Below are 17,160 nucleotides of genomic sequence, written 5' to 3'. Positions count from 1 at the left end.
GCTAGATAATGCGAATGCTTGTCCAGGAATGATGGAACTATTACTGAGGGGGGGGAGAAATCTATATTGAAAGCCTACACTGCTTCCTAGCAGAGTTTAACCATTAGCTACTTCCTTACAGCTCCAAAGTAGAATCTCTTTTCTATTAAAACACTGGTGTGTAAGGAGGTATCCTCCCCAGTGCCAAAGGAAACAAATTACTCCCATTTCCTGGTGAGGCCGCACCCTAAATACTGTGTTCAGGTTTGGGCCCCTCACTATAAGGACATTGAGGCACTGGAACGTGTCCAGAGAAGGGCAATGAAGCTGGTGAAGGGTCTGGAACACAGGTCTTATGAGGAGCAGCTGAGGGAACTGGGGTTGCTTAGCCTGGAGAAAAGGAGGCTGAGGGGAGACCTTATCACCCTCTGCAACTACCTGAAAGGAGGCTGTAGTGAGGTGGGTGTTGGTCTCTTCTCCCAAGTAATAACCAATAGGATGAGAGGAAATGGCCTCAAGTTGCACCAGGGCAGGTTTAGGCTGGACATTAGGAAAAATTTCTTCACTGAAGGGGTTATCAGGCACTGGAACGGGCTGCCCAGGGAAGCGGTCGAGTCCCCATCCCTGGAGGTACTTACAAGAAGTGCAGATTTGGTGCTTAGGGACATGGTTTAGTGGTGGACTTGGCAGTGCTAGGTTAACATTTAGACTTGATGATCCTTAAGATCTTTTCCAACCTAAATAATTCTATGATTCCCCCTCTCCACAGGTCCCTTTTGTGATCTGCTGTATAACGGTAGGGCTTCAACAATGGTATGTCCTAAGCCTGCCTCTACTTCTTTGTTGCTATCTGTGTATTAAAGCCATCTGAGAACATGAAGCAGTATTTCCCATCACTCACCCATGGAGAGAGCTGAAGTACAGGTGAGGGCTGAGGAAGGGCTGCAGGCGATGACTACATACACCTTCCTTGGACAACTCAATGCATCACGGGAGAAGACTATACCAGGCAATCTAGAGGTTCACGTCACTGATTTCTAACTGCTTTCTTTTCAGAACAGCTCCCCAAGCACAATGAATTTGGAGAATTCACCATTGAGCATTAACTTTCCCATGCAGGCTACTGAATGACAAATTAGGCTTTGAAGAACAATAAAAAAAACCCAATATCTAAAACTCTGAGGATGAAACTCACTGGGGCACTTTCACAGCTTGTTTCTAACAGAATACCACCACCGCTGTCATTAATGTATTTAACAGTATTTCATAGAATTCTGCCCCCTGAAGTAGAAAGTATGAGATTTTTCTCCATTTCTTGATAAGCCACATTTCAGAGATGTGACTGATGAGAGGCCAACCAGGTCATCCAGTACAAGTTCTTGTCAGGACAGGTTTTCTTTTAGGAGATTACTTTATTGGTGTTTTGACCAAACTACTTTCAAAGCAGCAAAGAGGCTCTTGACTATTCTTCTCAGGGGTCATGCATTGTGCCAACATTTCCAGGAAGGTTTTCACAACAGCCATGACACTTATCCCCCTCCCTGACCTAACACAGGACAGAGGACATGACCACATGGAGCCTAGCATCCCTGCTTCTCCATACATTCCATTATGTAGCCATTATTTTCTCCACAACTACATAGTTTTCTTCCTTCTATCAGCTCCTACAATGAAAAACAGCACTAAGTATTTTTGCCAGTTATTCTAGCCTGTCAACCATTCCAGTACAGACAATGATCCCAAGCCAATGGCTATGGAAATCAGTGAAAAGATCTGTCACTGATGGAATTAGACAGAAGCAAAAATATTATAAGGGAAGGAATCCCCTTTCCTGGCTGAAAACAACATAACTAGTCATATTCCTGGCATAGTTAAATATTACACTGAGTGATCAATGCTAAAGTTCAGCCAATAGACAGAGCTGAAGTGCCATTTTCCATGTAAACATTCAGTTATCAACACTGGTATAGATTGGCATAAGTCAGAATTATACGCAGTAATAAATACATTTCCTGCTTACTGAGAGCACCGTATTCTCTTTGGACACCAACACTGGAACTTCCTTTATTTGCAATTATATCATCTGGGAAAGTCTCACAAACCCATCAGAGGTACTCAACAATGATCAATGTTGGGTGTCTGATTCTTGACAGGATCCTAAAAACATCTGCAAATCAAAAAGATGGGGGGAGAGGGAGGAGAGTACTCACATAAGGAGAAACTATGGATCATGAAGTGCACTGTAACTTACTGTAAGTGGCATATTGTATCCCACAGCCTCACCGTGACAGTAAGACAGAGAAAGCTAAACGTGAAGATTAACTGATCCTGTGCAAGCTCCTCAATGCATTTACATACAAAGATGCTCTATTTCAATACCAACAAAGCATACAAATTATTGCTTATAATAAAAGTTATTTAAAGATCAAAAAAGCAAACAGATTCATTCATTCCTCCATCTTTACACTGCTCACATTTCACAGCTCCTATCTTCAAAACTGCCAAGACCTCCAGCGACTACAGACTTCAATTAACAGCCAGTTTAGGGTTACAGTGGTGAACCTTCCAACACCAAAATACTGATTTCTGAAATTTCTTATACGTTTCTTTTTCTGTGTCACAGGATGCTGAGAGGAACTAGCTCCCACAGCAGCATCTCAGCGGAGACGGCCAGCTTGAAAGTAGCTACTTTTGTCAGCAGCTACTCTGAGGGTATTAACACCCAAGACTGGTCAAATCTGGACTGGCCACGTTTAGCATTCTATCAGGAGTGCAATAAACAACTGCTATATACGCTGTCATGTCTTTTAAAACAAATAAGTCTCATCCTTCAGAAAGGAATCTTTATTAGATTTACAAAGTTCATTATCAATAATATCTTATCCCCTATGGGAAAAAATACTTAGCTTTGCCTTCATGTTTTGTTCATCATATTATGTCCCTGTTATGTCATTCTGTGTTTTTAATAGTGCTGCATTTTTATTGTTAATGGAAACAAAGGGCTGTAGCTCTATCATTAATGTCAGCTTGTATAAAAAACATTGTCCTCCAGAACTCAGTTGCTTTGGACTTTCTAACTAGGCAAACATTTTCTAATGCAAATAATATTTTATTAATGCCAGAACTCTGAATAATTCTGACAAGCAAACTGCTATTATTTTGTATATGTGCATGCAAGTGCCTGCCTTCCATATAGAGGAAAATGCCATCCAGGTATAATATGCCATTTGAAAGGAAAACAGCTCTAGGAATCAACAGTATACTAGCTTCTTCAGAATCAAAGCTTTCCAAATCCTCCCTATGCTTTTAAACTTTGCTAAGGTTTAGAAAATGCATGTCCGCGTTATCAATCTTTTATGAAAAGCCTTCATCAGTGCTACCTGAAACTAGATGTTTCATCGCTGCTAATAAAAACTCTAGAGAACTTGGCTCAGTGGTCCAGCTATGTATCAGCAAATAGCATTTCAGGGGAGGGTATGAGACAGATGTGGCACAATATGCTTCTGAGATGACTGCAAAAAGGAAGCGGTCAGTCACTGAACATATGTCTCATGCCAGTCAATGTCACCCAGTCAAACCAGAAAGCTCCCAGTAGGGCAGGGACATCCCCAATGGCGAGAATCTGTGGTTCTTCGAATACCAAGCAGTAGAAGACAGAACAACCTAGCAGCACCTAGTCTTTCTTGTCAGGGACTACGCCTCTGGAAGGTACAGAAAAGTATGTTCCTTATTTAACAGTTGTTTGAAATTTGTTGGGAGTCTTTTGAGGCTTTCTTTTAAGAGCCAATTACACTCTAGAAAAGTAATCTTTTGCTTAAATATTATTGTGGAATGGTTGTTTAATATGTCTTTGAAATCAGAAACTATGTTTCTGTGTTTTTCTTAAAAGCAAATAAGCTTTGTTGCCTAATATTGTTGTCAAATTATGGTGCATAAAGCAATTTTTTAGAGAAAAGGTCAGTTATAGTTGCAAACACAAATTACATTTTCTAAATAATCACAAGATGTAAACAGCAAATGTTACCAAACCTGGATGGTCAAAGAGTTGGAAGAAAAAAAAAAATGTTTTGATTATTTTGATACTTCTGCATAATGTCACAAATAATTTTGTTCAAAAATGTTTGAAAATGCCACATATAAATTCACTTAGCAGAATTACAGTAAGGTCCCCTACTTGATCTTTCACAAAAATAGACTCAGAGTTCCTACAAGGTCTGGTGAAAAAAAAAAAAAAGAATACATTGGAGACTTGCCCTTTCATTGACCAACAATGCTACGTTAAATACTATAGTAGTAGTGTCCTTCATGTTTAGCATTCTCCCATAATGAGATACTTTTCCCCATAGAATTTTCTAGATCGCAATTTTTTTTTTTTTAGAAAACACACAGAATACGATGGGACCCCACCAAGTTAAGAGAAACGGAACTATTTGCTAGGTCTAGATGACTGTGACAAAACAGTATTCTGTCACAGCCCTTTAGCTCATTAAGAGGTGACATTACCTAACTCTTACTGAAATCAGTGCCATTAAAAAGGGCTGCTAAGGTACCTTAAATGTAATACCTTTAGAGTTAGTCATGAAATACAACTGACAGACGACAGGATACCCACTCTGTAGAAAAGTGATACTGGAGAACAAAAAAGAAACATCTTCCTATGCTTCTATGTCAAAAATTAGAGGAAAAACAATATGCATTTGGAGAGTAATGAAGTTGTAGAAAGATCATTCAGTTTAAGGATGGGGCTGACATCCTTCTCAAAAGAAGACACATGGGCAACACAGCTAGTGAAAAGTTCAAAAGAGAAAGCAGAAAAAATTGCAGTCCCAGAAACAGCTGGTAAAGTACATAGGCTTTACACTTTAACTGAAATAATTTTAATCTACAGCATACATGTTACTGTTTGTGACTGCACAAGCACGTGTTTGACTTGTATGAGCTAGCAGCATTCAAGAAATAAGTGGCTGAACCATACAAGACCTTCTGTAGCTGAACCCATACTTCCAACTAAACTTTTTAGGTTATTCTGCACTAAGCTACAGTTATTGCAAGCTACAAACTTGAAAGAATAATTGAATGAAATGGTCATGCTTTCCTCAGTTTTGAGCTTATAAAAATTAATCATACATGATACTACATTTTTTTAAAGCTCCCATATTTCACCCATACTCCAAGCAACATTTCTAGTAATAACGAATGCCTTCCACATCCACCTGATCTCTTCAAGTAAAAAAATTAAGCAACAGTCCCTTCAAAGGGGAGTTAGATACAGAGGGTACAAAGACGATGTACAAAACATCTACGACAGGGTTTTTTTTATTTCAGTTGTGTCAGACAAGAAACTTCTCTAGACCTATGGAATAACAGCCCTGACAACACAATTTTTGCTGGTCTAGGCAAGCTACCTCACTTCTGTCTCATCCAGTGACAGAGACACCCAGGTACACCACAATTCCTGCCAAGGAAGGGTCCTAATCTTCAATAGTTCCACAGTTCCCATTGGAAACGCTCTAGGTCACAATCAACCTAATAAGCACAGCACCAGAACAAACATCATAGGACATACTTTCCAAGCCTTTGTAACATCCAAAAAGCCAGACTCAAAAGGCCATCTGAGTTACTCCCACAACTACTGTAAAAACCTCTGGATTTCCAAATCATCTGCAGTTAAAATGAAAAGACAGGTAAACAGAAGCAGAAGAAGGGCTATTAAATTGGGTGTAGGCATCCAAGTCTTAAGAGCAAAATCGCAAAGGATGTCACTTTTCTCTGGTTTTTCCATTAGGCAGAGCTAGGGCTTAACTTAAAGCATTTAAACCATAGGACTGCCCCATCCATTTGGGTGGGAAGTCCCACGGAGGGGAAGGAAACCTGTGCCCTGCATAGACACTCGCTCCTATCAAAACCTTAACTTTTACTTTGGTTTTTGGAGACTACATTTATAGCAGCCTGCTTGGTTTGGTACAAAACACAGGATTTCAGCTTCAAATTTAACAGGTGCAGTGACACCCTGCAAATGCTAACACACAGCTACCCAGATCTTTACTCTAAATTCTGTTGCTTCATTTCATTTCCCAACTAAGTCTTCTTTCATAGTCTGACAGTGACAACTAAAATGATGTTGTTAAAGTAATAAACAGGGAATTTTAAGTAGCCTGTCAAAATAAGTGACGTTTATATCACCTTAGCCTTAAACTCCAATGTAAAGTTCCATTCAAAGTAACTTCTTCATTATACAATCAAATGCTAAGAGTTATCTTCCCTGCTGAAAGATGCTGCATTACCTCTCACAGCAGTTAGTGGGCTCCGCATCATTTTCTGCAACAGCATTTAGTGCTTAACAACGGTTTCTTCATTAGAAATATGCTTTTCTTGTTAGCAATTAAACTCTTTCAAAAGCATGTCAAGTCAACAGAAACCTCTGACATTTTCTTTGCAACCTGCTGAGTTATCAGCAAAACCAACAGGCTGCTGACTGACCTTCAAGCAAGTAATGCACTTGCTCCAGAGGCTGGCAAGCGCTGTAACTTTAATAAACCCAAGGGCAACACCACCACCAGAGGAGGAACTCCCCTTTAATTTTTCAAGGTAGGAGAGATGAGCTAGTGATTCTGGATTTCTGCCACTCCAATTAAAAAAACATAAATAAATGTTTAGTGCGACACAATGTGAGACAATTAGAAAAAAATAGTGAGGCCAGGAAAGAAATACGTGGTAAAAAGAAATGCTGCAAGAAGGGGCCTCTACTTAAAGTTTCATTCTTTCTGAAATTCCAGCAGTCTTGAACAGCTCACAAATGTTTCATGCTAAAAGGACTTCAATTTCTTTGCACTAATAGAGGCTTTAAAACACTATTTACATTGTTTTCTAGGCTCATACATCACCCCTGAAACACCTCTGATGCATTAAACATTTAAATCCCCCCTACTTGTACAATAGGTGATGTTTCCCCTTCTCACAGAACATCACTGTTACCAGCCAAGACTTTCTTACCATTTTTGCTTTAAGCTTGATGTTTATTAGAAGACCAGAATGGGGGCAGGTTTTCTTGCCCTTTGAAAGGTTTTTGATTTGTTACTTAACTAAACATGTTTATACAGCTTTCTTCATATCTACAAGTCCTTAATCCACAAGATGTCAGTTGAGGCAATAATTATATTAATAAATTGTAGACAGTCTAAGAAGAAAAGAAAGATGGAGAGGCACTTGGAATTAACATGCTGTGAATCAGTCCTGCATCATCCTTTGTCAGTGGCATTAGCAGGCTTTTTTTTCCCCCTTCTTGTTGCCTTTTAGTAATAATTTTCAGTGCGTTTGACACATTTCATCTCACTCAATGCACTGAACCCTAATACAAGAGAACACCAGTTTGTCAAACATACGTTACTTCAGGCTGCATATCAGTTAATCTTAGGCGGCTGACATTGTCAAAGACAGCCACACTGGCAAGAGCTAAAAAACACGCGAGGCAAGGAGGAAAGGGGGATCGTGCGAGAGCACAAGCGTGGCTGCTGAGATGCCAGCACCATCCAAGGCCAAAGACCCCAAATTCCTGTCTCTCAATCCTCCCCAAATGAAAAGCCTCCCATGCCAGTTTCAAAGCACCCTTTTCCCCTGCTGTTGACAAGAGCAGTTGCAAACCTGAAAAGAGTAGTTGTCCACCTGGCACTGGATCCAGCATCAGGTATTTTAAGAGCAGTGTGAGACTTGCTTCTGAAAAGACTTTTTAGTTGTCTGTGTTAGTTTCACACAATGTTTATGGGTTTAAGTAGAGCACATGGTGAAGTCTTTGCAGCCCTAGGGCCAGTATTTGCGATTCGGGATACCCACACTGTTTTGCTGCTATGGGCATTACAGAGTCCTAAGAGGTTTTTGGTTTTTTTTTAAATAACAAACAAAGAAAAAAGCATGTTACAATAAGTGAACTTCTAGGATTGCCAGGCTTTACATTTTCGTGTTTCTTGTAGCCGTTCTTGGCAATTTAAAATGCTAAATGCATTCAGCCTTCAACAGAAGGGCCATCACTCAAAAATTGGCTATTTTCAAGATTATGCCTGTGAGTTTTCTCCCTCAAAGTTCACAGGAGCGGGAGACATGATAAAGTCTGCAAATCCTCTGAGATCAGTCTCTATTTCTGTTTTACAATTTGTCTCAAATCCAGATGTGAGCCAATATGGAAAACAAATGATTTATTATAAACCCAAGATTCTTATTTCTTCAATTTCCAAGCCCATTTATATTATTGAACGTGGTTACCCGGGATTAGGAAAAAAAAAATGGAAATCAAGAGGACTACAGTAGCAGTAATGTTATTTTCTACATATACTTAATATGAACTTGCCATTAAAATAAATTTTTAAAAAGGTGAAAATAAACCCCCCCTCTCTCCATTCTGGTTTATTTCACACACTAACACCATTTATGATCTAGTGACTTCTAAAGTTTCCTCTTTGTGGTTTGGTTTTTCTATTTACACATTTAACAGACTTAGATATACAGAAAAGTAACTAATTTTTTTATTTCCCAACTTGGCTTAAAAAAAAAAAACCACCCCCTGAAAAATACAGATAAAGACTCAAATGCAGAACAATTCCTTGAATTACATAACTGATTTCTGCCAGACAAAGGGCTTCTTGTTGCTATCTTTACTATTCATTTCTGCCATCTCATAAGACAGAAAACATCTGCTGAAAAGATTCTTTCCAAAACAAAAATATGTAAAAGTCACTCCCCCCAGGTATACTGTTTACTGCAGACAATTACAAGATTTCAGTGGTAATATTGCTTGCTCTTTAATGAGAGACTATTTTGTTTATTTGGAACAATTTTTATACACTACTAATTTCCATAAATTAGTAACAACAGATACTTCTCCTATTTACAACTTCAAGGTAAATCTGTATCTGCCGTTCCACCAGCGGAAACTCTTCTCAGAAGGAATTTGCTTGTTTTGGACCCAACAAAAAAACAGAAAAAATACCACTAGAGAAAACACTCTTTGTCACAGCACATTTACAAGGAATGCTTTGCATCTATAGGACTTCAGGAAGTGACTTTCTTCTCAAGAAAGGGTTAGGTTTTATTTGGGATTTACAACATGGCCATGCTCTAATGGAAATCTCCCAGGAGGACAGACAGTAAACAGACGTTGGTAGGAGAGAACAGAAGGAAGATCCCACCAAACGTTTTGACAGCGATGCCCCTAGTCTGTAGTTCAAGATCTTGAAAAGTTCAGGTTAGAAGGAAAATATTCTGACATACAGCAGCCAGTTCAGAATAAACTGCCTACGGGTTCAACAGCCGACAACATTCATTCAGAGAACTTCTCTGTTTGAGCAGCTAAGGATGTCACAGAGCTGCTTTGTTTCTCACATAGGCAACCCATTCTGTCCTACAACACTTAGTAGTTCCTTGGAAAACTTTTTTTTTAAAGACAAGTGGTCCTAGATCAAAATCATTTTTCTTCAAAGTATAAAAAAGAAAAAAAAAAGAAGCATCCTTTCCACCTGATCCATGATATAATTTATCTGTTGCACTGGAGACACGTACGTTACAAAAAGAGACAGAAACATTAAGAATAGAATCCAAGGAACATTTCTTTCTCCTATTCTCCATCTCAAAAGAGCAGTTTGTACTCAAACCATACTCTAAAAAGAAATCATTGCCATCTCTGTAAGAAGACACAGCACAACAATCTTCATCCTGAAGCAGATCAAGTTTGAAAAAGGGACAACCAAGTAAGCACTGTAGAGCAGAAAGTGGTTTGTATAGCCCAACCTTAACTTCATCATAAGAAACCACACTCCCAGCAGGCACTGATAGGACTTTTTATTAAGGAAAAGAAAAGAATACCAGATTTGGGTGGGTGGGTGTAAAGAGGATGCAGGGATTTTGTTTTATAGTCTTTAGTAGATAACAGGACCCCTTGTTCCTTACTGTACACTTAGGCAGTGCCTTAAGTCTTTACAGCAAGAGGAGGATTTCACCTTCTGGAACCAGTGTGGGAGAACAGGGTGTTGGTAATGCACTTAGGAAAAAAAAATGGCAGTTCCACAAATTAACTCTTCCAAGTACCTGACACAGAGTGGAACGAATACAAGTCTAAGGCATTTAATGTCTGACTCAATAGAAAATCTCCACTTCATTTGACTGAGTCTTTTACTGCAGAAATGGAAGAGAAGAATTCAGGTACACTTTACTCCAGTCTGCCCCAAATGGATTACTTCGGAGAGAACTACTCTGTATCTTAAGCAAATAGCATACATGTAAAGTAATCAGAACTGTAAGGGGGACACCAAAAGCTTTTCCTCTTTTGAAATGTAGTCAGCATCTGCTCTGTGGGGCTGATGAACACACAAAGTTAAAAGAAAGAGAAGATCATAATTAGCTTGACTTTCATTAATACCCTGTAAGGTCAGAGTCAATCTGACCAATGCTATATATAAAATTTTTCCAAAGGTTGTGCCTAGAAACCTAGGTTTTGGCTGTGACTTCCCATCCCTTTCACAATTGCATAATTAGATTTTTCAAAAATATAAGCGAAACCTTTCACCCCTCCCATGCAGCTAGCTGTGTCAGCTTTACAACATACGTTCTCTTTGCAAACATGCCAACATCTTGTGACGGATACTCTGACAAGTGCTGATACTGCTATGAAAAACCAATGCTTGGCTACTAGATTTTGTGACAATGGCAGGAGGAAAAAAAAAAAAAAAAATTGCTAATTCTCTTCCACCCTCCTCCTCGGCAAGACAGGGAATTTGAAAATGAGATATTAAAAATAATCAATAAATATCCACAATTAAAAGGAACATTTAATACTCTAGAACAGAGCTTTAAATTTAGCATTTCATTCATCCTCTAATATCAGGAACCACAATAAAGAAAAAGTCTGCTGCTTCTCCTTCAATCAATACAATCCCTTAAGAGTCCAAGCTTCAAAACATTCACATAAAATATTAGCGTTATATTTTTGCAGTAGATAAACTGAACCAGCAAGGCAATCAATCAATTTTCAATTACTTGTGGCAACTAGATAAGATGATAGTGCACACACTAACAACTGACAATAGTCACCTAATGAGTAGGCTCATGCCTTTTGGAAGTCACGAGCTTCTGGGTTACATAATTAATAATAGCCATTTACAACCATAAATATGTATTTCCTCTTCTGTCTTCAGGAAGAAAGTTTATTATATGTAAACTGAGATGAGCTCATCGCAAACCCATCCAGCGTAACTTCTTTTTATAAGGACCATACGCTGATTCTTATGTTATGGGGAGGGAGTTCATTAAATGCTTTAGTAAAATTTCAGGCATAGCAAGAGCATTAACTTATTTATTACTTAATAAGTTGCAGCATTTTTACATCCCAGTAGATGTGTTCTGAATAATGTCATACTTACAACATCAAACTTCTGTGTGATGTTCCCCTGGACATCAAGTAAATAAACTTTGCCATAATGCGTTCCCAGTGCCAAAAACTGTAAAAGAGAGAGACTGATTACATAAACACAAAGACACTGCAACCCAAACTACAGCAATGCTAAATGAACTCCAGGATGCTTAGCAGATTAATGATTAGCAGCACCAGGGAAAAACAATCCACCACCTTCTACAGACAAAGCTTATTTTAACTGCACCTAAAGAATAAAACAGGGCTTCAAGCCCATATTACGGTGATAGTGCAAGTTAGCTGTCAGAATGAGTCATGAGGACCCTCATCCACTGACAACTAATGGTGTGTCTGCAGTCCGTACACACCGCCTGATGGACTGTGGCAGCAAATTAAAAATGCAGCATGAAAGCAAGGACTAACACAGACCTGAAATAGTTCCTAGATCCTTTCCGCAGCTTTGTTTTAATCATAATGGTTTCCTCTGGGCTTTATTTTTAATTCTTCTTCATTGATAACATAAACCCAAAACATTCAAACACAGCAAAAGGCCACCGGTAAGCCACTGGTAAAATACTGCTGAATTATGGAAAGTCTCTGGCAGTGCATTTAAGCACACGGATAACCACTGGGTTTGCTTTCCTTTACATAGGAGCACTCCTACATAGAACACTCTCAAGACAAATACACTTTTCCTCAGAAATCTCAGGAGTTTCATTGTAAAAAAAAAACAGTAGCAAAATAAAGAAATCTCCCCACAAATGCATGCTATCACAAACTTATTTTGATACAAACAAGAAGGGAATTGATTCTGAGAGATCTGCTGTTAATTGAACCATGTGAACTACACCTAAACAGAAAAGGAAGAACTTCGGTACTACTTGATTTATGACAGAGGTTTCTTTTATTCCCCCTCTCCTTTCAGCATTACTCAAATAGTCTAGGCTCCTCAATTCTCTGTATTTCACTGCATGTGAGCATGCTTCATTGCAACCTATAATGAAATGCTCAAATTTACAGGCACTGCTAAGCGTGTCAGTCAGGCAGCACAATCTTTAAAAAATAACCTTACAGAAAGTCAAGGTTTAAAAGGATTTATCAAAATGGAATTGCTTAAAATGAAATTTCAGTCCAGGCACTTAAAATATGAAGCTACATTAAAAGGAGTCAAAAAAGGGAAAGAAGGGGTTCATTAGAAATTCATCCCCTGCAATGCCTTTCACTCCTGCAAGGTTGCCTTTTTTCAGGAAGAAAAAAGTCCCCCGGGTAAAAAAATCAATACTGGTTAATAAAACATCAGGTGTGCAGACATAACTAGGTATGACTATTCCACTGCACAGGCCTGCTTGAATGCACCAGGTGCCATGACGATTAGTCATCCAGTGCAGACAGCAAGCCTGGTGAAAATATGATGCTTTAGCAGTGAAAAGAAAAAAAAAAATAATTCTGGGGGGAAATTAGTCTGTATACAGAAGCCAGATTTTCAGGATCCCCAGCAAAGTTGAACTGCTTTAATCAGAGGCATATTTTACATACTACTGTGTAATTTTGCTAATGATGACTCTTTAGCAAGGCTTTTCCTGCTCTTGCAGGGGGAAAAAAAAAACAAAAAAACAAAAAAAAACAAAAAACCAAACCAAACAGAACAAAACAGAAAACACCCACGCAACGCCTATAACCCAGCTTTATTTTTAAGCTCTCTGTTGTAAGAGACCTATTCCTAAAATACTCCAGGACCTGGCTTCTATCAATATTGATCCTTCTCTTAAATAGTATATCTAGTTTGCTGGAAAACTAAAAGTGCTGGGATACTTAAACAGGTTTACTGTATTGTCACTCTTTGTGATGCTATAGTTAAAGCTGCATCTGTGCACATCCCAAAAGAAAAATCCTGTTAATCTCTCTACTTTCAAATTTTACCTGAGGCTCAGGAAAAAAGGTAACACAAACAGACCACAGACCAGGAGGAAATGCTTGCCAATATTCCGGATATCTATGTAATTCTAAGTTGTCAAAAACATTTTTAAAAGACTTATTGTTTTCATTCCCACAGTTAAAAATACAAGCTTCAACTTAAGAGCCTCTTGAGCCATGGCAACAGTCCTTCGAGAAAAAGAAACACAGCACAAGTCAGTCTAAAAATATAGCCAAATAATAGAGATAGATCCCTCAATAATAACCGTTAAGGAGCTATTACTGGTTGTGAAAAATTATACATTCAGAAAACAGCTATTATGTTTTACATACTAATAGCTATTTGATAAATCATTAACTCATACTTTCAGATGCTCTTCAGCATTCCTCAATATTTTAAAATGTTATTCAGTATTTATGTAAGAGAAGAAAACTCAGAAAATAAAAAAGCAATTGTTTAAATCACTAAAGAAACATATGAAGTTTCTTCCTTGTAAGAACAAAGGAATGATTCTTTGTAAAATTTCTTTACTTTGCATTGTCCATCACTTTCTCCCTTTCACCCTCTTGCATGTCTCAAACCTTACCAGTATTAGAGCATGTGCATTCCCTTTCCTTGTTTCTAACATATTGAATCAGGAAAGGCGTACAGGGAAGTGTTAGTACAACACCCCACCCACCCACCCACCCCAAAAACAACCACAAAGAAAAAAGGAATACTGTAATTACTTTTTTCTACACTGTATTAACAGAAACTTGGCTGTCTTCCACAACTGAATATATGCTAAGCTGGCCCCTAGCATGATGAAGTCTGTCTTCAGTGATCCAGGCTGCACAAATAAGCACAGTATATGCCAATTCCCATTCTGAATAAAGGTTGGGACTGTATCCCAATTCTAGTTCATAATACTATCCATAATTAAAGTTGAGTAGGCATTTTCCCAGTAGCTTACGTAAACATACCATCTAACAAATCCTTGTGCCTTGAATTCTCACCTTATTTTCTCACTGAGAAAGTGTGCACCGTTCAACACAAGTTTGCCATGAATTTTATTTATATTAGTGTTGGCTTGCACTGCACCTCTAGACTTGGTAGCATTTCTACACAGAAATATATTGATGCATTATAAGCACAGATAAATACGTAAAACCAAGCAAAAGTTCTATCTCTGCCACAAAGTCACATAATACCTTTTCATGCACTGTCATGCAGCTGGCTGCATCCTTCTGGAGAATTTCAGTCACCCCATTAGAAAGCCGTTCATACTTCAACTTAGGTTCTTCTTCACTCTCATCTTCCTAAATTTTTAAGAGGGTAAGGAAAAGGGAGCAAGAGAAAAAAAAAAAAAAACAAACAAACATTTAGAAGTTGATTTTAAATAAAACCAAATTAAAAGATACCCCAAAACTATCACACAGCAACAGGCGAAGATGGATCACTATTATCTCTTAACAACAGCCATTACAATCAAAAGCCAAACTTTCACATTTTTATCATTGGAGGGGGCTTGGGTTGTGGTTTTTTGTTACTGATTTCTCTTTTTACTCCAAAGTTCTGGGTGCAAAAAAAAGACTGCATAGCAGCACATCAATTCAGCTTATCAATTCAGCTCTAAGAGGCACTTAGTTGATATCTAAAAAAAAGCAGGAAAAAATGCACGTATACTTTGTTACATAGTTAGTCATTCACAATTTGGAAGAAAAATATAAAAGGGATGGATATGGAAAAACAGATGATGATAAAACAAATTGTGCCACTGTAGCCACGATTAACTCTAAGCTGAAGCATGCAGGTTACAAGAAACTTCAAGACCTTTACAAGACGTTGCACCTCTGTAGGAAGGATAGAGGCAAAATGCTGTGAACAAAAATAAAAAGAATCCACTAGGAATAAGTAAATTGTATAAAACACACCAATGGGTTTATGTTAAAAAACCAAAAGTATAAATATGTTGTTGCAAAACTGTTTGGGAAACGGATCCGGACACGGGATATTCCTATGGATCACCCATATCATCTGCATGTTATGAACTTTTTCTGGTAAATACTGAAGCGTTCCTCTCTCTTTCTCTTCAAGCATGTTAGGTATTATCACCCAATAACTACTTAGATGCAAAGAAAGATGATGCATCAAGTGGCACAGTGCGCAGAGAAAAGGAGACAGAGCTAAAAAACACAAGCAGCAAATTCATTGATCAAAGAACACCCAACATGTTTAGCTATTAGGAAAAGAAAATCCAAGGTGCAAAATATCTCTCTGGTCATAGGCATCTATCTGTAACAGATGGTCTACTGAAGTATGATGCCAGAGACAGATTCATAAGCTTCAGTAAGCCTCAGTTAATGCTATACATGCATAGACATACACAAACCCATACATATCCCTTGGTCCTCACTGGGAAACAGTACACCTGCAATAATAGTCTCCTACGCTCACTATTAGTTCTAATGAACACATCAACGTTGAGTGTACTTCCCACATAGAACATGTCTTTCATTCCTAAGCAGCCAGAATATACCAGTGCAGTGCTCTAGTAAAGCAGTGCCTTTACTTCCCATCAACCACTGCTTTCCAATCCCTAGAACAGAAAATAAAAATGCACAGTGTCAGCCTATGGCAAAAGAACTATAATTGTGCAACATTTTCTTGTAGCTAATGATGTGAAAAATAAATTTGGAAACGAGACATGTTAACATGTTAATAAATATTTTGTTTAAACTGCCTTTGGAGTACCAAAGTCAGTCTTTCCCAAGTTAAATATTATGGCCGTTCACCAATGCATGCTACCTTCACACACAGCAGTATGTCCACACCCTCATACAAAACACATAAAAGCCATACAGACCTAAGGAAACATTCAATATTTAGCCCCATGCTTACATAAATATGCTGCAAAGAGAGGCCCTTTTAAAATGTTGTTTGAGAGTTTTATGACAGAATACAAATGAGATTAATATAGGGATGTCAGCAGTCCATGACGTAGCAGTCTGAAGCGAGGTGTCAAAATGTCCACCAAGAAACAATTTTATTCAGTAAATCTAACACCGAACAAAGTTGTTACTAGACAGAATGACAATGTCAAATTACATGGCTGTATATAAATCAGCCAAATTCCTTGTGCCTAGAGATCCTTAATAAATGACTACAGGGTAGAGGGAGGAGGTAAAGTCAAAGAAAAAAGTATGCATGCGATGGAAGGAGGGCGTAAGGAAGTATGCGTCCATTTTACAGCAATTAATACATTACTGCATTTCATACATCGCTTACAAAGGTTACACTTGAAATGCATGGGTAATCATTGAATAAATTCATAAAAGTAAAAATTGAACTCCAGTCATCTAGTTTTTATAAGATCCCACATGTTGCTGGAGTCTGGACATCAAATGTGCAACCAATGTGAAAAGTTAATTCTAGCCTCTTGAGTAGTTTGCATAAAAGCATTCATCCATGGACCATTAGATAAAGTTACTGTAAATAAGTTTTGCCTGTCTTATTTATAAGTGAAAACTAAGTAATTTTTCCTGCACATGCATATACAAAAAATACGCACTTTCAAAAGTCAGTGCACTGAAGCATTCCGCCAGGCTTCAAAAAAAGTAACTAAAATGAAAACTTCAAATATTAGGCATGATGATGTACCCATTTCACGCTTTCTTGACAGGTATCTTTTATATTAAGTAAAAGTCAAGCTAAAAGGTGAATTGAAATGGGGTGGTGGGACCTTGCTGTAAACAAAATGAAATGAGAAAGGTGATTTGCAAAAATGCAAGATTTCTCCACTGCTTCAGACTCTACCTCATATATTAAATGCATTTGATGATCTCTTATTCAGAGTATCAGGGTTTAATCATTCTAAAGGTAGTTTTCTATC

At 38.1% G+C, this 17,160-nt stretch overlaps 1 protein-coding gene across 1 annotated transcript in view; it reads right to left on the bottom strand.

Moving 5' to 3' along the window:
• The window catches only part of VPS41 (VPS41 subunit of HOPS complex), a 106,999-nt gene that overhangs the window by 72,439 nt on the left and 17,400 nt on the right, over positions 1–17,160 (bottom strand). The window contains exons 3-4 of the mRNA XM_009641558.2: positions 14,480–14,587; positions 11,385–11,462 (exon numbers count right to left, since the gene is read on the bottom strand). Coding sequence (XP_009639853.1) covers positions 11,385–11,462; positions 14,480–14,497 — 96 coding nt within the window. The 5' untranslated portion in view covers positions 14,498–14,587. The remainder of the gene's footprint in view (positions 1–11,384; positions 11,463–14,479; positions 14,588–17,160) is intronic.

This window comes from Egretta garzetta, unplaced genomic scaffold (genome assembly GCF_000687185.1).
Source record: "Egretta garzetta isolate BGI_Z169 unplaced genomic scaffold, ASM68718v1 scaffold127, whole genome shotgun sequence".
Taxonomy (NCBI): Eukaryota; Metazoa; Chordata; class Aves; order Pelecaniformes; family Ardeidae; genus Egretta; species Egretta garzetta.
The sequence above is the reverse complement of the archived record's forward strand: the minus strand, read 5'-3'. Positions and strand labels throughout refer to the sequence as shown.